Source organism: Myotis myotis, unplaced genomic scaffold (genome assembly GCF_014108235.1).
Source record: "Myotis myotis isolate mMyoMyo1 unplaced genomic scaffold, mMyoMyo1.p scaffold_m19_p_1, whole genome shotgun sequence".
NCBI classification, from domain to species: Eukaryota; Metazoa; Chordata; class Mammalia; order Chiroptera; family Vespertilionidae; genus Myotis; species Myotis myotis.
The window spans coordinates 186,674,416-186,698,032 of record NW_023416313.1 but is presented as its reverse complement, the minus strand read 5'-3'; the positions used below and the strand labels follow the sequence as shown (position 1 = coordinate 186,698,032).

The 23,617-nt window shown below is 39.3% G+C and overlaps 1 protein-coding gene and 1 pseudogene across 6 annotated transcripts in view; both read left to right on the top strand.

Annotated features, from left to right (window-relative positions):
- FERMT2 (fermitin family member 2) overlaps nt 1-1,857 on the top strand; it is a 68,914-nt gene extending 67,057 nt beyond the window's left edge. For all 6 annotated transcript variants that reach the window (XM_036307305.1, XM_036307295.1, XM_036307313.1 and 3 more), the window contains one exon: nt 587-1,857. In XM_036307305.1, coding sequence (XP_036163198.1) covers nt 587-760 — 174 coding nt within the window. In that variant the 3' untranslated portion in view covers nt 761-1,857. The remainder of the gene's footprint in view (nt 1-586) is intronic.
- Nucleotides 1,858-11,567: 9,710 nt separating this feature from the next.
- LOC118678337 lies at nt 11,568-22,980 on the top strand (annotated as a pseudogene).
- The last annotated feature ends 637 nt before the right edge of the window (nt 22,981-23,617 follow it).

Here is a 23,617-nt window from a genome sequence, read left to right as displayed (position 1 = left end):
GGCATAAAATGTAGAGACCTAAGGGCTGTCATTGTCCACGATCACACACTTAGTAAGAGAATCAGGATTCAAACAGATGTTGAGGGCGCTAAAACCTGGCACTTCTCCTACCATATATCATACTGCCCCAATGCATTGCTATCATTTAAAATAAACAGAATCTTTTACTAATTAATCATTTGTTTTAAGATCCCTGGGTTTGTTGCATCTATTCCTGTTACTTCATTAGAGTCTCATATTTCTGAAATATTTAAACATGATACCTAAAGGTTAAATATCTAAAGCAAACGTTAAACACAGGAAGTAGGTTTTTCTCCCAGGATGTGAAGAGAGACGGTCTCATTAATCGAATCACCAGAGACCGTTGGGAACTGAATGACCTAAGCCCTTGCCTTCCTTTCCAGAGCATGAGTGGGAGGGAGGCTCGGAACCTGTACTTATGCTTTTGGACTTACCGGCATTATTAGTTTAGGATTAAAAAAGAGTATTTGAGGATCAAGTATTTTATAATAGAACAGACCTTCGCTGGGACCCCCACTCATCTGGAGTTTTGCTGGGACTTAACAGTTCTCTGTCTTTGTTCCAGGTCACTGTAGAGTTTGCAGATGAAGTCCGATTGTCCTTCATTTGTACTGAAGTAGATTGCAAAGTGGTTCATGAATTCATTGGTGGATACATATTCCTCTCAACACGGGCAAAAGACCAAAATGAGAGTTTAGATGAAGAGATGTTCTACAAACTTACCAGTGGTTGGGTGTGAATTAAAGTACTGTGTAATGAAACTCCACGGCCATAACAATATTTAACTTTAAAAGCTGTTGTTTGTTATATGCTGCTTAATAAAGTAAGCTTGAAATTTATCATTTTATCATGAAAACTTTTTTGCCTTACCAGACCAGTTAATATGTGCACTAACAAGCACGACTATAACCTGCTCTCATGATACAGTATATGAACTTGAATATGGCACACATTCCTTAGGGCCAAGAATTGAAAACCAAAGTAGTGGGCAAGTCAGGAACGAAATGTCACTGATGTAAGCTAGCCAAACTAAGAAACTCAAGCCATCTACTTTACAGCTATCCAGGGCTTAAACTATATGAAGTCTATTTATCATGTTTAATGCATGTGTTTTAATGTATGTTTAATTTGACCTAGTGTTCTTAAGATCATACTTCTGGTAGCCATTTGAACTCCTCTCCTCCCCCAATAAATCAGGCCTACAGAGGATGCCTGATATTTAATGTCATTGTTTAACCTTGAAGGAAAATGCTGTTAGTCTGTTACACTTGGTTTGTTTGTTTTTGTCCTTGAATGAGCATGTATGTATATTGTCTTGTGTTTTTATTTTTACACCATATTGTATTACAACACTAGTATTCACCAGCATATTCACTGTCTGCCTAAAATATGCAACTTTTGCATTACAATATGAAGTAAAGGTCTATGAAGTATGCATTTTGTGTAACTAATGTACAAACACAAATTTTATAAAATTGTACAGTTTTTTTTAAAAAAAAATTACTCACAACTAGCAAATGGCGTAGATATGTAGCATCTTTACATTGATTAAGTGCTTTAAAAATATTATTAATGTGCAGTTTTAATATCTGCTAAATTAAGAATGACTTCAATATAGTCATGATTTGCCATAATGTCCTTAACTCTGATGCCTGGACTGGCCATGTTCTGGTCTGTTGCGCTGTTACAGTCTGCATTGGTGCTAGTCAAAAAAATTCCTAGCTCACATGGCCCAAAAGGGTGCCAGGGAGGGGTGGATTACCAGTATTGTCCAATAACCCATGGTTTAAAGACTGTATAAATGCATTTTATTTTAAATAAAAGTAAAATCTTTTATTTAATGTTTCTTTATGTATTTCTTGTTTACACGGTTTACATAGCATTTATTTTGTAGAAATGAACTTTTGCCTTTTGGAAATGCTTTGCCTACATCTTGTGTTATGAGAAACAGTTTGCTAGTATTCCAAAGTGTTACTAGATAGGATAGATTCTTCTTTAAATTGAGAATTTCTCACTTTTCCTACTATTTGAAAAAATGAGCTGCATAATATTTAAATGTTAGAAATGTAGTTGTAAACAAAAATACATGAATAGAATTATTGACTTGAGCAGAATTTGTTTTAAATAGCAAAATGACTCTTGGCTTTAAAAGATTCCCCATTTATTCATTTACTCCCTGATACTGCTATCATTTCATCATTCAGATGCAAAACTTTAGTCCTGGACTTTCTCCTTTATCTGTTATACTTAATCAGGCCCAGTCTTACTGATTTCCCCTCAGGCAAACCTGTGTCTTTCTCTTATCATTCACCACCAGCACCAAAGTGCAGGTCTTAGTCCCGTGCCTGCCAGGATGCTGCAGACTCTTAGAGCAAAGCTCTGTCATACTCTCCGTGGCTGATTTCTTCGTACCCAAAGGCCAGGTCATGACAGGCCTTGCCCCGGAATTTAAGAGCTCCTTTCCATTAAAATAGTTTTAAGTAATATATTCCCTTTCCTTAAGTACAGGTCACCAATGTGTATAATCACTTGCTAAAGGCCCTAAGCTATATGTAGACTACGACAACCCAAGTCCTTTATCGTCCCAACAGCTTCCCACAAGTGAGGACCGCCTCTGCTGTTTCCACCTCTGGTTTGCCCCACTGCCCTCACTGCAAATTTGCGGTGAATTCAGCCCCAGCACAGCACCGGCTATATTTTAGCTCTGACTCCTGGTTGCCCAAAGCATAAATACCAAGTCCTCAGGTGCTCAGAGGCCTCCCTAAAGAAAAGTCCAGGACTAACGCTGGTCTGTTTCCCAGCTCTCATTTTCATCCTTATCTCCCAACATCCTGCAGTCCGATCAAACTGGACAGATCACATTTTCCAGACACTCACCCATCTCCATGTTATTTCCCAAGTCTTCCAGTCTCAACCTGTGCAATCTCATCTTCCTAACATTTTAGAAAGAACTCAAGTGTGCTTTCTTCCATTAATACTTCCAATTTTCGGGGGAGGGGGTGAGCTGAAGGGGGTCAATGGGAGGAAAAAGGGAACATATGTAATACTTTCAACAATAAAGAATTATTTAAAAAATAAAAAAATCCTTCCAAGTTTCCTTGCAGCCAGAAATTTTCTCTTACCCCTCTGAGCTGCACTGAGTTTGGCCCTTTAGGAACTTAAGAGCAATCATCCTTATTCAGATTGAGTCTATCCTATTGTCCCTATTAAATTATTAGTTCCTTTGGAAATCAAGGAATTATTACAACTTAGTATTTTATAGCCTCAGCACAGTTTAATACAGAGGAAATGAACATGTTTTCTGCACAGTAACTATGCATTATGAGTTTTGCTAAGTGCTTTCACATACATTACCTCTTCTAAAGAGTCATACAAGCTCATTTTATCGATGCGGCTCAGAGGCCATGTGACCTGTTTAAAGTCACACAGCTATAATTGGTGCCAAGCAGAGTTGGAAGTGAACCCAAATTTCTATCTCCCTATCCAGTACTGTTAAAAACAAACCCTTCATTCCTCAAAAAATAAGAAATAGAACTACCATATGGCCAAACATTTCCACTGCTGGGTGTTCATTTGAATAAAACACTAATGCAAAAAGATATATGCACCCCTACGTTCATTGCATTATTATTAATTTTTAGAGAGAGGAAGGGAGAGAAACATCGGTCAGTTGCCTCCCATAGGCACCCCAACTAGGGAGGGAACCTGCAACCTGGATATGTGTCCTGACCTGGAAGTGAACCCACCACCTTTTGTGTACAAGACGACATTCCAACCTACTGAGCGACACTGGCCAGGGCCATTGCACCGTTATTTACGACAGCCAAGATATGGAAGTAACCTAGGTGTCTATAAATAGATGAATAAATAAAGATATACATACATACAATGAAATATTAATCATAAAAAGAATGAAATCTTGCTATATGTGACAACATGGACAGGCCGGATCCGGCCCGCGGGCCATAGTTTGCCCACGGCTGGCCTAAAGGTTATGCTAAGTGAAATAAGAGAAAGACTATATGATTTTGCTTATATGTGGAATCTAAAATACAAAACAGACAAACTCAGATACAGAGAATAAATTGATGGTCACCAGAGAATTCCTCTCTAAAAATTAATATAATAATAATGCAATCAACTATGCTGTCAGATCAAGGTGATCACTTTGTAAAGTATGTAAAAGTAATCACTATGCTATGCACCTAAAACTAATATCGATGGGAGGGTGACGGGGTGGTGGTGGAAAAGGTGGAGGGATTAAGAAGTACAAATTGTCAGTTATAAAATAGTCATGGGGCCAGGACCAGTGTGGCTCAGTGGTTAAGCATTTACCCATGAACCAGGATTGATTCCCAGTCAGAGCAAGCACATGCCCAGGGTTGCGGACTCGATTCCCAGTAGGGGCCATGCAGGAGCCAGCTGATAGATGATTCTCATCATTGGTGTTTCTATCTCTCCCTCTCCTTTCCTCTCTGAAATTGATAAAAACATTTAAAAAAATAGACGGGGATATAAAGTACAGCAGAGGGAATGCAGTTATCCAATCATATACTAACTATGCTGGCAGATCAAGGTGAACACTTTGTAAAGTATGTAAATGTCTAATCAATATGCTATGCACCTAAAACTAATATCAATGGGGCAAGAGTAGGTTTACAGCTGTTCGTATGGAAAACAACACAATAATTAATAAATAGTAATACAAGAATAAACTATTTTTTTGTACTTGCAACTGTAGCCTACTTTTGCCCACCCTGTAATATTGTATGTCAACTGTAATTGAAAAACAAATTTAAAAAATTGTTTGTTTTTTTGTTTATTTTTTAAATATATTTTATTGATTTTTTACAGAGAGGAAGGGAGAGAGATAGAGAGCTAGAAACATCGATGAGAGAGAAACATCGATCAGCTGCCTCCAGCACATCTCCTACTGGGGATGTGCCCGCAACCCAGGTACATGCCCTTGACTGGAATCGAACCCGGGACCCTTCAGTCCGCAGGCCGACGCTCTATCCACTGAGCCAAACCGGTTTTGGCAAAAAATTGTTTTTTATTTTGTTTAAATTTTGAATGAACCCTGAGGAATCCTACTGTGGTGGTCTCTACAGAGGCAACGTCAGTCCCTGGAAAGAGCACTGGCTGGGCCTCCAGAGATGCAGTGTCAGGATGCTGCTGCGTGTGACTCAGTGTCATGTGGACCGACCGACCTTCCCTGGCCTCTCTTTCGCTTAAATCAGCAGGCTAGACACCTGGAAGCCGCAGTGTAGTTAATCAGTAATCTTAACTTGCTACAAATTATTTTTTGCACAACCTTGAACTTCAGAAGTCAGGGACCTAGAGACATTAACTCCCCCCTCCCAACCCCCCCCCTCCCCCCACACACACACACACCCATGAGTGCAGACCTAACATACTGGACAGCCTTGCTCTGCTGAGAGAGTCCCGGCATCTATGCAGAGTAGCATCCAGGAAGAGGCTGTTTACTGAAGCTCTGTGCTCTCCAACAAATTAACTGCATGTCTGTTTGAACTGATTTGGTTTGACAGCTCAAGAATGGGGGAGGGAGTGCAGAGAGTGACAGGAAATGGGAAATTTTAAGTCTGGGTAAGAGGAGTGAAATTCTCAGAGTGGATCACAGAGCAACCCAGAACAGGAAACTGAATAGCAAAAAAAAGCCTTATCTGGCGACCTTGTTTCCCATGTGCTGACTCCTTGCTTTCTCTGCTTTATTTAATAAACAATTCAGACTTTCCCAGGCGGAATGTGTACACTAAAATTCTGTTTCCTTAGTAAACAGTTACCAGCACACACATACCCCTATTGAGTTTCCCTTTTGATATTTTTGCATGAGCCTGCATATACTAAAAATTACAAGCACTTAAAATAATTTGAGACCATTATTTCATGAGATCTAATTATAGTCTCATGTGGCTCCATTGGTCAGGCATTATCTGCATTTCTGCTCAGGGAAATGGTCCAAGTTCAATGTTAATTAAATTTGTGATAAAAATAGCAAAATGGGTTGAACATATCTGTATTAATATGCTTTGTAGATATTGCACGATGAAGAAGGAAACACTTCATGAGCATAAATTCTCAAATCTAAATGTAACCTTTATGATCAAGTAAAAATCAAGTAAACATATTAACTCTCAGGTTTACTGATCAAATCCTGTTTATCTAAATCTTGTTTCTATCTTCCTTACCTAATGATAAATTCAATTAGCTCTGAGAAGGAACATTTGGAAAACAACGTTTCTTCTATTCTAGACAGCAAACAGCCAACCATAGCCAAACACTCCTAAGGAACAATAGGTGGGGGTGTAGCTTTAGCAGATAGTAAGAAATTAGTATAAAACTATATTAAAGTGTGATGTTGAAACAGAGATAAATAAAGTAGCCAGAGTCCAAACATGTACCCGGATGGAAACTTCATTTCTGAGAGCCAGCCTTGCAAGTCAGATGAAACAGAAGGGCTTCCAATGAATGGTACCGGCGGTTATCTTTATGAAACAGAGGAATTTGGACCACCAATTCCAAATGATTAAAGACTTCAATGAGAAAAATAAAAATAAAACTTTTATAAGATGACATAGGAGAGCATTTATATGACATTGAGGAAAGATTTTGTGTATTAAGGCACAAAACATATAAATGAGAACTATAGACTATAAAGTATAAAAAGGCAATTCAAATTGGGAAAACATATTTGCAATCCATAATGGACAAAGGATTAACATCTAGAATATAAACACACACATGATCAGGCCAAAAGAAAAATGGACAAAATGAAGTACTGGAATGGGAACTTCACAAAAGAGGAAAACTTAATGGCCACAAAAATCTATGGAAACAATACAAAAGATCAATGAAACTAAGAGCTGGTTCTTTGAAAGGATAAACAAGATTGATGAACCTCTAGCCAGACTCACCAAGAAGCAAAGAGAGAGGACCTAAATAAACAAAATCAGAAATGAAAGAGGTGAAATAACAACAGACCCCACAGAAATACGAAGAATCATAACAAAAAATGCTATGAGCAACTCTACTACAACAAACTTGTCAATCTAGAAGAAATGGCATATTCCTAAAAAAAAATACGACCTTCCAAAACTCAACCAGGAGGAATCAAAAAAATCTGAATAGGCCAATAACTATGGAGGTAATTGAAGCAGTAATCAAAAAACTTCCAACAAACAAAAGCCCGGGACCAGACGGCTTCATAGGGAAGTTTTATCAAACATTCAAAGAAGAAATAAAACCTATATTCCTCAGACTATTCAAAAAAATTCAAGAGGAAGGAGCACTTCCAAGTTCTTTCTACGAAGTCAGCATTACCCTAATCCCAAAACCAGATAAAGACAACCCAAAGAAAGAGAATTATAGGCCAATATCCCTCATGAACATAGAAGCCAAAATTCTCAAAAAAATTCTAGCAAATCAGATCCAGCATTACATCAGAAAGATCATACACCATGACCAAGTAAGATTTATCCCAGGATGCAAAGATGGTACAATATCTGCAAATCAATAAATGTGATACATCATAAACAAATTGAAAGAAAAAAAACACATAGTCATGTCCACTGATACAGAAAAAGCATTTGATAAAATCCAACACCCTTTCTTGATAAAAACTCTCAGCAAGGTGGGAATAGAAGGATAACCTCAACATAATAAAAGCCATATATGACAAGCCCACAGCCAACATCATACTCAATGGGCAAAAACTAACACCATTTCCCCTAAGAACAGGAACAAGTCAGGGATGCCCACTCTCACCACTCCTGTTCAACATAGTACTGGAAGTACTAGACATTGTGATCAGACAAGAAGAAGAAATAAAGGCATCCAAATTGGAAAAGAAGAAGTAAAACTGTCCTTATTCACAGGTGACATGATATTGTACATAGAAAACCCCAAAGACTCCATCAAAAAACTACTAGACTTAATAAATGAATTCAGCAATGTAGCAGGATACAAAATTAACACCCAGAAGTCTATGGCTTTTCTATACACCAATAATGAACTCACAGAAAGAGAAATTAAAAAAGCAATCCCATCTACCATTGCAACAAAAAAATTAAGATACCTAGGAATAAACTTAACCAAGGAGATAAAGGACCTATCTGTACTCGGAAAATTTCAGTACGCTGAAAAAAGAGATAGAGGAAGACATGAACAAATGGAAGAATATACCATGTTCATGGATTGGTAGAATCAACATCATTAAAATGTCCATACTATCCAAAGCAATCTATAGATTCAATGCAATCCCCATTAAATTACCAACGGCATATTTCACAGCTCTAGAACAAACGTTCCAAAAATTCATCTGGAATAAAAAAAAAGACCCCAAATAGCTGCAGCAATCATGAGAAAGAAGAACAATGTTGGAGGGATCACAATACCAGATATCAAGCTATACTATAAAGCCATTGTTCTCAAAACTGCCTGGTACTGGCACAAGAACAGACATATAGACCAGTGGAGCAAAACAGAGAACCCAGAAATCGACACAAGCCATTATGCTCAATTGATATTTGACAAAGGAGGCAAGACCATACAATGGAGTCAAGACAGTCTCTTCAATAAATGGTGTTGGGAAAACTGGACAGATACTTGCAAAAAAAATGAAACTAGATCACCAACTTACACCATGCACAAAAATAAACTCAAAATGGATAAAAGACTTAAACGTAAGAGGGAAACCATAAAAATCTAAGAAGAAACCATAGGCAGCAAAATAGCAGACACATGTTGTAGCAATATATTTAATGATACAGCTCCTAAGGCAATGGAAAGTAAGGAGAAAATAAACAAATGGGACTACATCAAAATAAAAAGCTCTGCACAGCAAAAGAAACCATCAACAAAACAACAAGAAAGCCCACTGCATGGGAGAACATATTTGCCAATGTTATCTTCAGTAAGGGTTTAATCTCCAACATTTATAGGGAACTCATACAACTTAACAAAAGGAAGATAAACAATCCAATCAAAAAATGGGCAAAGGACTTAAATAGACACTTTTCGAAAGAGGTCATACAGAAGGCCGAAAAACATATGAAAACATGCTCAAAGTCATTAATTATACGAGATATGCAAATCAAAACAACAATGCGGTACCACCTCACACCTGTGAGAATGGCTATCGTCAACAAATCAACAAACTGACAAGTGCTGGAGAGGATGCAGAGAAAAAGGAACCCTCCTCCACTGCTGGTGGGAATGCAGACTGGTGCAGCCACTGTGGAAAACAGTATGGAGTTTCCTTAAAAAACTAAAAATGGAACTCCCATTTGACCCAGTGATTCCACTTCTAGGAATATATCCCAAGAAATCAGAAACACCAATCAGAAAGGATATATGCACCCCTCTGTTCATAGCAGCACAATTTACTGCTAAGATTTGGAAACAGCCTAAGTGCCCATCAGCAGGTGAGTGGATTAGAAAACTGTGGTACATCTACACAATGGAATACTATGCTGCTGTAAAAAAGAAGGAATTCTTACCATTTGCAACAGCATGGATGGAACTGGAGAGCATTATGCTAAGTGAAATAAGCCAGTCAGTGAAAGAAAAATACCATATGATCTTACTCATTTATGGATAATAAAGAACATTATAAACTGATGAACAAAAATAGATACAGAGGCAGAGCAGCATCGAACAGACTGTCAAGCTACAGCGGGAAGGCTGGTGGTAGTGGTGGTGGGGGGTAAGAGATCAACCGATGGACTTATATGCATGCATATAAGCATAACCAATGGACACAAGACACTGGGGGAGAGGGGGTGAGGGTATGTGCCAGGGGGTAGGGGAGGCCCGGGGAAGGTCAAGGGGGAAAAAAAGGAGACATATGTACTACTATTTGTAATACTTTAAACAATAAAATAAAATAAATTTTAAAAAGGCATTACTACAAAAAAAATCTATGGAAAACTGTTCAACTTCACTAGTATATAGAAAATGGGAGAAAAAAACAAAACAAAACAAAATTTAAATACAATTAAAATACAGTTGCACACCTAGTGTGTAAAATTTTCAGTCTGGCCCTGGCTGGATTAACTCAGTTGGTTGGAGTGTCATACACCAAAAGTGTAGTCCGATTCCCAGTTGGAGCATGTACGGGATGCAGCCAATCCATATTTCTTTCTCACATCGATGTTTCTCTCCCTCTCTAAAAATCAATTTTTTTAAAATATATATATATAAGGTGAATATATCTTGGGTGAAGATTAAATTTTTTTTTTCAGTCTGACAATATCAGGTATTGCTAGTATGCAGGCTCATTGGAATACTTAATGTTGGTGGAAATATAAATTAAAAATTTCAGAAACACTTTGACTTCATCTAGTAAAATTCAAGATGTATCTTGCAACCCAGCAATTCCACTCCTAGGGGTGTGTGTGTGTGTGTGTGTGTGTGTGTGTATGTGTGTGTGTGTGTGTGTATATCCTTAAGAAACTGTACATGCATACCAGAAAACGTGCACAAGACTATGCACATTTACAATAGCAAAACCCGGAAACAAATGTCCATCACAGCAGCACGGACCAATGATAACACACTTGTAAATGGGATGAAACAGCAGCAGTGAATAAATGCCAATACAAAGCCAAAATGGATGAATTGCAACCTAATGCTGAACCCGAAATTTAGCTGCAGAACACGTAGTATAAATAAAGTGTTTAAATGTGTAACATTTGTAAACATTAAAAAGAACAGAAGTGGCAAATATTTTTCTCTTCTCCTGGAGAGTAAATGCTGCATTTCTAAAAGATAGATTGTTGGTGATTCGAAAGTCCAGTGTGAAACTGACACCCACAGTCACTGTGACCTAATGAAAGGAAGCGAGGCTTGCTCCTGACAGCTGCCCTTCTGCTCTTTTGTTAAACGTACTTTACTGGGTCTGGACTAGAACAGCACATGAGCCTGGCCCCTGCTGCCAAGTGAAGTCACGAACTGACTGTTTGGCTGCCCTGGTTTAAGAATGGAACTAATGCCGAAACTGGTTTGGCTCAGTGGATGGAGCATCGGCCTGCGGACTGAAGGGTCCCAGGTTCGATTCCGGTCAAGGGCATGTACCTGGGTTGCGGGCATATCCCCAGTAGGAGATGTGCAGGAGGCAGCTGATCGATGTTTCTCTCTCATCGATGTTTCTAACTCTCTCTCTCCCTTCCTCTCTGTAAAAAAATCAATAAAATATATTTTTTTTAAAAAAGAATGGAGCTAATGAGTCCAGGGTCGGGCATTCAGGTCCTCGTGGTCCAGCTGGCTTTGCCCTGTTTCATGTTCACAGGCTGCACCTTTTATTCTGTAAACGTGCATCAGTCACAAGAGGGACTGAACAAGAGAAGGTGAACAGATCAGCTCAATTAGAAAATCAACTTTTAGCTCAAGAATAGAAATCACAGTGTTATTACCCATAAGCGGCTGTGAAGATGTCAACCCAAATCTTATTAAACCTTCCAAGTCATTGGAGGGGAATCAAGGAACTTACTTGACACCTACTCTTGCTGTCTGGATGAGTATCAAAGATGTCCCTGTACTTTAGACCCAGCCTTCTATATGTAGATGCTGACTTCATGAGGTAGGAATTCTGAACAAGATGTGGATTCTCAAGAAGTTAGGTTTTCACAATTTGAAAGTGCTTTATAAATATATGAGCACAAAGTCAACAGGATGAGAAAAGTAGATAAAGACCACTGCTATACAGCAGGACAATCTCGAAAATACCCAGAGTCTATTTTGGTTTGTTTTTAAAATGTTTCTGGTTCATACAGAAAGTACCAGAGTCAGGAGTGTCTACAGTAAAGCAATACATTTTTTTCTTTTAAATGTACCATTTACTGTAGTTCAATGCAGGTTCAGTGAGAATGAAAAAGATACAAAATATCATGGATTAAACTAGATGTAGTATACAGTTGACCTGGAACAACGTGGGGGTTAGGGATACCAACCATCTGTGCAGCTGAAAATACACATATAACTTTCACTCCCAAAACACTTACCTACCACTCATCCCTCAGGATTGGTTCCAGGACACCCCCACCCCCACCATGTCAAGGATGCAAAAATCTGAGGATGCTCAAGTCCCTTATATAAATGGCATAAATCAATGCATACAGTCAGCCCTCTGCATCCATGGATTCAATCAACCACAAATTAAAAACAGTATTTTCAGGAAGTCCTAGCCACAGCAATCACACAAGAAGAAGAAATAAAATGCATCTAAATTGGAAACGAAGAAGTAAAATTGTCACTACTGGAACTGAGAGATGAATTCAGTATAGTATTAGGATACAAAACAAATATTCAGAAATTGGTTGCATTCTTACATACCAACAATGAGCTATTGGAAAGCAAAACTAAGAAAACAATCCCATTTACAATTGCATTAAAAAAAATACCTAGGAATAAATCTAACCAAAGAGGTGAAAGACCTTTACTTCGAAAATTATAAGATACTGAAGAAATAAATTGAAGAAGATACAAATAAATAAAAGCAAATACCATGTTCATGAATAGGAAGAATTAACATTATTAAAATGACCATACTGCCCAAAGCAATCTATAGATTCAATGCAATTCCTATTAAAATACCAATGGCATTTTTCTAGAACTAGAATAATCCAAAACTTTATATGGAACCACAGAAGGCCCCAAATAGCCATAGCAATCTTCAGAAAGAAGAACAAATTTGGAGGTATCACGTTTCCTAATATCAAACTATACGGATATATGGTAATCAAAACAGCATGGTAATAGCATAAAAACAGACACATAGATCAATGTAACAGAATGGAGAACTCAGAAATAAACCCACGCCTATATGGTCAATTAATAAATGACAAAGGAGGCAAGAACATACAATATGGTAAAGACAGTCTCTTTAATAAGTGATGCTGGGAAAATTGAACAGATACATGCAAAAGAAAAAAAGAAACTAGACCACCTTCTTACACCATAAAAATGAACTCAAAATGGATTAAAGGCCTAAGTGTAAAACTCAAAACCATAAAATTTCTATAAGAAAACATAGGCAGCCCTAACCGGTTTGGCTCAGTGGATAGAGCGTCGGCCTGCGGACTGAAGGGTCCCAGGTTCGATTCCGGTCCAAGGGCATGTACCTTGGTTGCGGGCACATTCCCAATAGGGGGTGTGCAGGAGGCAGCTGATCGATGTTTCTCTCTCATCGATGTTTCTAACTCTCTATCCCTCTCCCTTCCTCTCTGTAAAAAAATCAATAAAATATTTTTTTTTAAAAAATACCAAGCAAGAGGAATAAAATCACTTCTAAAAAAAAAAGAAAACACAGGCAGTAAAGTCTTTGACATTTCTTTTAGCAAAATTTTTTCTGATATATCTCCTCTGGCAAAAGAAACAAATGGGACTAGATACATTTAAAACATTTTTGTACAGCAAAGGAAACTATCAACAAAACAAAACAAAAAACAAACCCACTGAATGGGAGAAGATACATCTTATAAGGGTTTAATATCCAAAATGTATAAAGAATTCATACAACTCAAAACACGCACACGCACACACACACATACACACACACACACACACACACACACACACTCTCACACACACACACACACACACTCCAATTAAAAAGTGAGCAGAGGACCTGAATAAACAGTGCCTATTGGATATATTGGGGGGAACACTCTGTAAGTATATGCGTGTCTCACCACTATGCTGTACACCCAAAACTAGTACAAAATAATACTGAATGTAAACTGTAGTTAAAAAATAAGAAAAACATGGTTCTTGGAATAATACATTCGGCCTTCAATCAAAGGAAAAGGAACCAGAATTCTCGACCTGCAATTGGCTGGATGTGCAGATGTGAAACCCAGGGATCCGAAGGGTCGATTGTATTTATTGGGAAAATCCACATATCAGTAGACCCATGCAGTTCAAACCTGTGTCATTCAAGGGTCAACTGTGTTTTGAAAAGCCATCATTTTACCAGAGGGTGACAATACCAGCTGGTCTGTACCAAACACGGGGAGAAGTTAACTCTTCAAAAGTAACCTCAACAGGGAAGACACGTCACGGAGCCGAGGATAGGCAGCAAATAGGAGGCAGTTGTTGAGGGCCCTCAGGTCACTCAGGTTTGACTTTTATTTCTAAACCTCAAACTCAATAAATAAGTTTGTGCCGTCAGTCGGTGTGTCTTCATGGAAGGTTTAGAAATGCTTCTTCTTGAGAGAGGCCTGTCTTGTTCTAAATGTTATGTTTCTTTCTGATTGGGTTTCATTTCAGTGCTCCAAGTACGTGCCATCTGGCAGCAATTTAGAAACTTCCTTTTGCTTTCTCATAAATGTTGTTGAAAGCAACCACATAATGAAGAGTAAATGCCTGCTAGTTATTCTTCACAGGAAGCCGGAACCAAGTTCCTGCGAAGCAGGGCCCAGACCTGAGGGCGCTCTACACACAGAGGCCTATACTGTGAACATGCCTCCTTTCACATGCTCGGAATTCCTCTTAGGAAGATCTTTACAGAGACAACTGGACAGATGTTTTCCTTCATCTTTACGGGTTAAGACAATCTGTGGGATATAGAACTCCCGGAGTTGTGGGGTTTTTATTGTTGTTGTTGTTGTTTTAGGCAAGCAACACAAGTGAACAATGAACTGCTTGAGATCAAATTATGCTGATCTCTGTTTAAAAAAAATGATTTCTAAGCCTATCGGATTTGATTCTAAACCTTGCCCTTGATTCCTATTCTGAGAAATTGCTCTAAGAAGCCGTGTTCTGTAAACGCCTCGAGCATAGTCTTTTGCAATCTGTTAAGCAACCGCTTTTTAAAAACAGGATGGGTATTTAATAACTAATGGTTGAGTCCTGTCTCTATGAGGTCACAAATCAGTGGAGGCCAGTCGGCTCATTTTGTTCCAAGAGATCTATCAGTTCACATCCCTTCCTCAGAGGCAGGTTCCGTGATTGACAGTTAAGACCAAAGTAGGCTCCTGAAGCTGAAGGTGAAATAGAAAGCAAGGAGCTATTATCCTTTTAATAAATTCTAATATTTCAGCACCAGAGGAAGAGAATACTATATCAAGTGATAATAGGGCCCAGAGATGAAAAGACTCTTATAAACATGGGAGGCATCACATGAGAAGTTTGATACGCATCACCGGGCAGTTTATGACTAATGGCCAAGTGGGCGATGGAGGTGATAAGTGCTCGTGAGTCAGAGAAGCTGCGGGCCAGCAACTGGGAAAATGCCTGACCCCAGGGACACAGCGGGCAGGAGGGAGAGGAGCCCGGAGCGAGGGCTTGTGCGCAGGAGGGCTGGAGCAAGGTTCCGGGTCAGCGAGAAAAACCCAGTCCCAACACGAGGAAATGGTAAGGGTTCAATAAATATTTGTGAAAACCTAAACCAGAGTGTTTTGGTTTTTTTAAACTGATTAAGATACTAAAGAAGAGAAATCGTGTGCAATAATGTGGTATGGATTTGAGTTATTCAAAAGAGGCTAAAATTAGTCAACTATATCAGAAGTACAGACAAGGAAACTAAAATGTGAGGAAGCCAAACCATTAAAAACCATCCCGAAGAAACATGGAAAATACGATGCCGTCTGTGAAGAAGTGTCAGCTACAACCTTCGTTAGTGTAAATGCCTGTGTTTTTAAAAAGCAGCAGAGGAACAAAGATGAGAAAGAAACAAAAAAAGGTGCTACGGAAGCACGAGATAAAGCAGTGGGACACACTGAAGCTTCGCAGAACAGAGGTCATGGGGAAGAGCCATGGGAGGGCCAACTTCCGCTTTTAAGATAAATGCTCCTTACATTTCAGGATGAGGAAGGCGAGGGACTGGAAACAGACATGAGCACTGGGCACAGCCTCAGGGGAGGTGGCGGGGCGGGGTGGGGAGGGGGGCAGAGGAGCAGGAGAGAAATCGCAGGATTGCTGAGGCGTGGGAATCTCTGAAACATCTCAGGGGTGCACGGGGAACTTCGACCCTGAGCAGATGTGCCTACATCTGCTTTTCAAAAGCAAAATATATCGTGGTGCACAGAGAAACGTCTCTGAGGGGATTTGGAAAGATGATCACAACAAGTAAGTCATCAAAGTAGTTCTATCTGGCAAATTCCATTTAGGACTTTGAAAGAGAAACGACATCAAAATCCAACACTGTGTAAAGCAAGAAAGAGACCAATGGAGTTCCTTCTCATCTCACAGGTCCGCACTCTGACATCTGGGAGAGGCCTTCCTGACAGCCCTCTGAGTTACTCTTTATTGACTAAGTGTCTGTCTCCCAGCCATAGAACCAAGTGGGCGGCAAGCTCATCCTTTCTCCCCAGCGCCTCTGGTGTGTGTTGGCAAGGGGGGGGGGGGGGGGAGGGGAATACAGAGAGGGTGGTCAAAATGGATTTCTTGAATGAATAAGGAAAAGAATTCCAGCCATAAAGGAAATGGTTAGCCTTGAACAGTGTGAAAGCGTGGAGTGCAAGTTGCTAAGGAAAGAAACTCAGAGGCAACTGCACTCCAGGCCTGAGATTGAACACGCTTATACACTTGTTTTTTTGTTAGCCAGCTGGGGATTATTTATTTTGCTATTTTTAGGTCCAAAAATCTTAGCTTTCTCTCCCTACCACTAGCTGTTTTGAAGTTAGAAAACAGAGCCAATTTAAATATTGGCCCAAGCAAAACCTTCCAGAGACAGGTGCTCTCGAAAGAAGAAAAAAAAAAGAATTCAAATTCTAAAAAGCAAACAAAGAAAAAAAAAACCCCTGATTTTGGGATTGTATGCATTATCAGTTTATGAGCTTTATGTTATAAATATGAAGTCTTGTGGAAATAAAGCTTAGGTGTTAATTCTCAAGTTAAATGTTAAGTAGAAGAGTTCGCTGCAAGGGCAGGAATCCATTTCTGATTTCTTCTCAGCCAAACCTTCCCCTGTGTGACCCCATCATGATGGTTCCCCAAATATCAGAGACAATGGCATTTGAATTAAACAGGAAAGGATTGTTTTCAAAGCCAAATAATAAATTTTTAAAAAGTGATCTCTGCCACATTTGCCTTGCCCTCCACTAATAACAACTGACATTTATCTTTTTTTTTTTCCTCATTGATTTCAGAGAGAAGCAGGGAGAGGGAGAGAGAGATAGAAACATCAATGGCTGCCTCCTGCACGCCCCCTACTGGAGACTGAGCCCACAATCTGGGCATTCTGCCCTACAGGGAATGGACCTGTGACCTCCTGGTTCATGAATTGAATGACACTCAACCACTGAGCCACACTGGCTGGGCAACAACTGACATTTATTGAGCAAGACCGTGGCAAAGCTTTACATGCATTTCATCTCATTTAAGCCATATGAGGGACCTGGACTATCAAGAAATCAAGGAATTTTCTCAAAGCCAACTAGCTAGTAAACGGCTCCAAAGCTTGTGATTTTAAACCACTGTATTCTGCCCCATTAACACGGACAATTGAATGTTGCCCAGGAGAAGTACAGCAACGAGAAAAATCCATGATCCTTCCAATCAATTCGCTTTTTTAAATGTTTTATTCTGGAAGGAATTCAAATATACATAAAGTAAATAGAATAGAATCCCCATGTATCATCACACAATTTTAACAATTACTAACATCTTGTCATTCTTGCATCATCTTTACCACTATTTACTCTTCACTCAATTATTTTGGTGCTGTTTTTTGAGGCAAATTATACATTCACGACATGAACACAGATTTCAGCTGTACAATTTGATAAATGGGTGCACGGATGAAATCCACAGTCCTCTTATGCGTCAGACATTTCCATCTCCCCAGAGAGTGCCTCCCGTGCCTTCCTCAGCACTCCTCCCATTGCCATGGGCAACCACTGCGACTGTCTTTTTGGGTTTTTTCCACCTTAGATTTGTTTTGCCTCTTCTAGAATTTCTATAAATGGAATCACACACAATGTCCTCTTGTGTTTGGCTGCTTTTGCTCAGCATGTTTTTGAGGTTTGTCCAATGTTGTTGAATGTATCAGTGGTTCATTCCTTGCCTGAATACACCACAATTTGTTTATCCATTTTCCTACTGATGCACATTTGGAATGTTTCCATTCTGGAGCTATTATGAATAAAGCTACTGTGAACATTCCTTTTTGTGAACATGTGTTTCATTTCTCTTAGGAGTGGAATTTCTAAGCCAAAGAATAGGTGTATGTTTGATTTTTATGAAAAACTGCTAAACCTTTTCCCAAACTAGATGCACTATTTTATATTTTCACTAGCAATGTATGAGAGTTGCCTGCAGATTCACCAACATTTGATTTCAGTCTTCGTCATTTTAGCCATTCTAATGGGTGTATAGTACTAGTTCATTGTGGTTTTAGTATGCATTTCTCTGATGACTAATGATGTTGAGCATCTTTTCCTGATTGCTGACCATTCACATATCTTTAAAGTGTCAGTTTAAGACTTTTTGTACATCTTTTTGGAAGTGGGGGTGTTTTTATTATTGAATTACCAAGTTCTTTATATATTCTGGAAACAAGTCCTCTAGTAGATATACATTTTGCCACTTCTTCCAGGCCATAGGTTGCTTGTATCTTTTTTCTTTTTAATTTAAATCATTTTTCAATTGAGGTGGACATACAATATTATATTAGTTTCAGACATACACCTCAGTGATTAAACATTATATAACTAAGTGATCCTGAAAAATCTTGTATCCATCTGACACCATGCATAGTTGTTAAGACTACTGACTATATTCCCTATGTGTACTTTAAAAGCCCATGACTATTTTATAACAACCAATTTGTACTTCTTTATCCCTTCACCTTTTTCACCCATTCCTATCCCCACTCCCATCAGGCAACCATCAAAATGTTCTCTGTAACTATGAGTTTGTTTCTATTCTGTTTCTTCATTTATTTTATTTCTTTAGATTCATTTGTTAATGGGTATGTATTTATAGCCATTTTATTGTTCATATTTTTGAACTTTTTCTTCACCTTCTTAAAGAAGACCCTCTAACACTTTATGTAATACTGGTTTGCTGGTGATGAACTTATTTAGCTTTTTCTTGTCTGGGAAGCTTTTCATATGTCCTTTGATTCTACTAATAAACGATAGATTTGCTGGTTAGAGTAATGTTGGTGGTAGGTCCTTGCATTTTATCACTTTGAATATTTCTTGCCAATCCCTCTGGCCTACAAAGCTTCTGTTGAGAAGTCAGCAGACAGTCTTATGGGAGTTTCCTCGAAGGTAACTAATGTTTTTCTCTTGCTGCTTTTCAGATTCTCTCTTTGTCTTTAACCTTTGGCATTTTAATTATGATGTGTCTTGGTGTGGGCCTCTTTGGGTTCATCTTGTTTCCAACTCTGTGCTTCCTGGACTTGTATGTCTACTCCCTTCACCAGGGTAGGGAAGTTTTCTGTTGTTATTTGGTCAAACAAGTTTTCAATGCTGGTATGCTTAAAGCTGCCCCAGAGGTTCCTTACATTATCTTCATGTTTGGGTTCTTTTTTCTTTTCGCTGTTCTGATTGGGGGTTTTTTGCTTCCTTATATTCCAAATTGCTGATTTGATTCTCGGCTTCATCTACTCTACTGTTGATTCCCTGTAAATTATTCTTCATTTCAGTTAGTGTGTCCTTCATTTCTGACGGGTTCTTTTTATAGTTTCCATGTCATTTTTTATGTCACTGAAGTTCTCTCTAAGTTCATCTACTCTTCCCCCAAGGTCATTGAGCACCCTTATAAACAGGGTTTTGAACTCTGCATCTAGTGCATTGCTTGCCTCCATTTTGTTTAGTTCTTTTTCTGGAGTTTTGCTTTGTTCTTTCATTTGGAACATGGTGGTTTTTTTGGTCTCTTCATTTTGGCAGCCTCTCTGTGTTTGTTTTTATGTATTAGATAGAGCTGCTGTGTCTCAGGGCATAATAGAGTAGCCTAATGTAGTAGGTGTCCTGTAGGGTCCAGTGGCACAGCCTCCCCATCACCCAAGCTGGGCTCTCCAGGTGCACCCCCTCATCCACTGTTGTCACTGAGCCTTGATGGCTGTTGGCAAGTCAATGGGAGGGATCTACCCCTAAGCCAATCAGCTGTAAGTACTGGCTCCGACCACTATGGAGGATCAGCTGTACAGGGGCCCATCTCACAGAGCAGGACTTACTTCGGTGGGACTCTGGTGCCTGTTGAGTCCGCCCCTTAAGTTTGTCACTTGTGGAGGTGGTTGGGTGGTACTTTGACGTGGCTTGAAGCTGTCCAGAGGGTGCACTGGCTCTGGAGCCTCCCAGGAGGAGCAAACCAAAGTCAGCTGCCACCTGTGTTCTGCCCAAGGTCACCTGGCTACAAAGTGATCTGCAGATGGCTGCTACTTGTGCTGAGCTTGGAGGTGCCCAGGAGAAGCCAAGCTGTGAACTACGGCCAGCTACTGCTAGTGCTGGGCCTGCGGCCACTTAGCGAGAAGTATAGGGCATGCTGAGGCCAGATGCTACTTATTTTAGAGATTTTAGAAAAGTCTAAAGACAGGACATGCATATAGAAAAGCCACTGGGGTGGGCCCACTAGTTTGGTGGGGTAGAGTCTCAGGGAATCATCAGGGTAGGGCAAACAGGGTGAGCCAGGTTAATGGAGACTCAGATTTGGCCGAGTCTCTGCCTCTGGGCTCTGTGGGGGCAAGGCTCATCAAAGGAACACTGGCCAGTATTTTTGTCTAGCTCTTGCCCTGAGGCCAGACAATTCAGTTCCTTCCCTTGTGCCCCTGGTGCAGGGAGTGAGTCAGAGAAAGTCCATGTGCAGGCCCTTTAAAAGGAACTACCTGGAACTCCAGCATCCCTCCATCTCACTCAGCCTCAATTTACATTGGTTTTTATAGCCAGAGGTTATAGGGACTTCTCTTCCTGACACTGAAACCCTGACTTGGGGGCCTGGTATGGGGCTAGGACCCCTCACTCCTCTGGGAAGACCTCCACATTACTTTGGGGAGAACTAATATTTTAACAATATCGAGTCTTTCTAATCCATTAGGATGGTATCTCTTTCCATTTATTGGAAAAAAATTTTTTTTGGGGGGGGGAGGAGGCAAGACTGAGCCTCATTTTACCTGACAAAAACAAAGTTATTCTTTTCTTTATAAAGGAGAGCTCAATTAAGGCTAATTGATATACAAAAAAAAAAATTCACATACTTAAGGCATGTAATTTGAAGAGTTTGGATATATGCATACACTTATGATATCACATTGGAATCTTTAAAAGAAAAAATGTTATCAGGAATATTTTATTCCAAGGTTAAATGGGCTTTCCATTCCATTCTACCATATTCAAACACTTATTAGCTATTCCATTATTTTAGTCAGAGATTATCTCAAATAATAAAAATACATTTGACCCATGAACAACACGGGTTTGAACTGCATGGTCCACTGTGTAGTTCAAGGGTCATTTCCTTGGTTGGGAGTCTGAGTATGTGGATTTTCAAAGGTGCAGAGGTCTTCCCCTTTCCCACTTCCCCCTGCATTGTTCTAGGGTCAACTATAATTCTAAACAGGGAGAAATGTATTCCCCAAAATGTAAATAAATAAAATATACATTAGCCAATCAAGCAAGATGCCCAACTCTGTGTTAAAAATATTTTTGTTTGTTTGGCGTGTACTTTTTTTCTTTTAGCAGTGTGTTAAGGGTTGTTCACAATCTAGGAGAAAGTAGTCACTAGATTTGAGGGCCTGAAGTGTTGGATAACATAAGTAAAAAAAACCCAACAAAGTAGGTACTGACTGAAAGATAATGGAAAGTAGAAACCCCAGCCTCCTAATGACAGCACAAGATAGCCTCTCATTAACTTCTTAAAAATAATCAAGTATGATTTGTTAAAGAGAAAAAGCATTGGCCAGAGTGATTTGTGATACCTTGCACTCTAGAGTCACAAGTCAACTCTCTTATAACAGTGCCAAAACAAAGAAGTGAGATATAAGTGGTTCTATAATAGATAAGGGAGAATGCTTAGCACAGAACTAAGGGAGTACAGGTTCCGACTCAGTGGTACTTTTTATGGGACTAATAGTCAATGCTTGTGTGGTCAAATTAATGGGATTACTGAAGCATTAATGAGATATACATTTTGGATATGATCTAGGCACATCTTTTCCTTTGTGAATAAAAGATACTTTAGAGATCATTGAATCAAAATTTAAAGCTACTTTCTCTAATGTGTAGTAGAGATGACTCTGGTTAGAAACAGGAGCTTGACAAAATGTCAAACTTTAATAATTTAAAAAACATTCTAATGCTTGAAAATGGAAGAATGGAACTATTAAAATATTCATTACGCGGCCATCTTGGTTCTGTGTTCCCCACATAAAATGCCCATTGAAGTCACAGAAACCGTCCACAGCCCCAGGCGGACACAAGGCCTGGGACAGAATCTGGCAGTGATGAATCAGGACCAGAGCTCGAGGAACAAGATTCCGCTCAGGCAAACCACACAACAAGCCCAGCTGGCAGCCGCTGGAATCAATGAAGAACTGGTCAGTAAAGCCAAACAGAGCTGGAGTGAAGAGAAGGCGCAGAAGGCTGTGTCCAAACTTGGTCTTAGACAAGTTACAAGGGTTACTAGGGTCACTATCTGAAAATCTAAGAATATCTTCGTCATCACAAAACCAGATGGCTACAAGAGCCCAGCCTCAGATACCTACGTAGTTTTGGGGGAAGCCAATATTGAGGATTTATCTCAGCAAGTCCTGCTAGCAGCTGCTGAGAAATTCAAAGTTCAAGGTGAAGGAAGCTGTCTCAGACATTCAAGGAAAACACACAGACTCCAACGGTACAAGAAGAGAGTGAAGAGGAAGAGGTTGATGAAACAGGTATGGTAGGTAGGGACATAGAATTGCTCATGTCACAAGGAAATGTGTCAAGAGCAAAGTCAGTCCAAGCCCTGAAGACCAACAGTAATGATATTGTGAATGGTATTATGAAATTCACACTGTAACCATGGTTTTGGTTTGTTTGTGTTTTTGTTTTTTGATGTTTCAAAAGAGTAACTGCAGCTTGGTGTGAAATCTGTACTATTTCTATCATTAATAAAGTTATGGCTCTCACACAAATGTTTCTTGCCCTCTCCCTTCCTCTCTCTCTGAAAAATCAATAAAAAATATTTAAAAAATAAAGTTATGGCTTCTTGTGGGTAAAAAATAAAAATATATAAAATAAAATATCCAGTTCTCATCAGAGGTATCCAGCTTCAACAATATAGTCTATATTGCAAATATCTGCTACTTAAATATGTCTAATAAATAAGTATGTGCAATCCACTCAAATTAGAATCATTATAAAATCATGACAAATCCGCTAAACAGATAATTGTGTGTGTGCGCGCGTGTGCGCGTGTGCACACGCAGGAGGATGAGGTAGGGTCACAGAAAGAAAATCTGCTCGTTAGATATTTTTCAGCATTGGAATCTTTTTACTTTTCCCTAGAAGAATGATTGGACTGACAATACCTAAAAGAAATGTTGCCAGGCCTGGAGAAATATGTGCTAGTACTTTAAAATAAACACGAAAGGGCCAGGTCATGGTCATGCACATCTATGGATTACTCATACTCACTTCCAGGGCCTCTCCCTGGC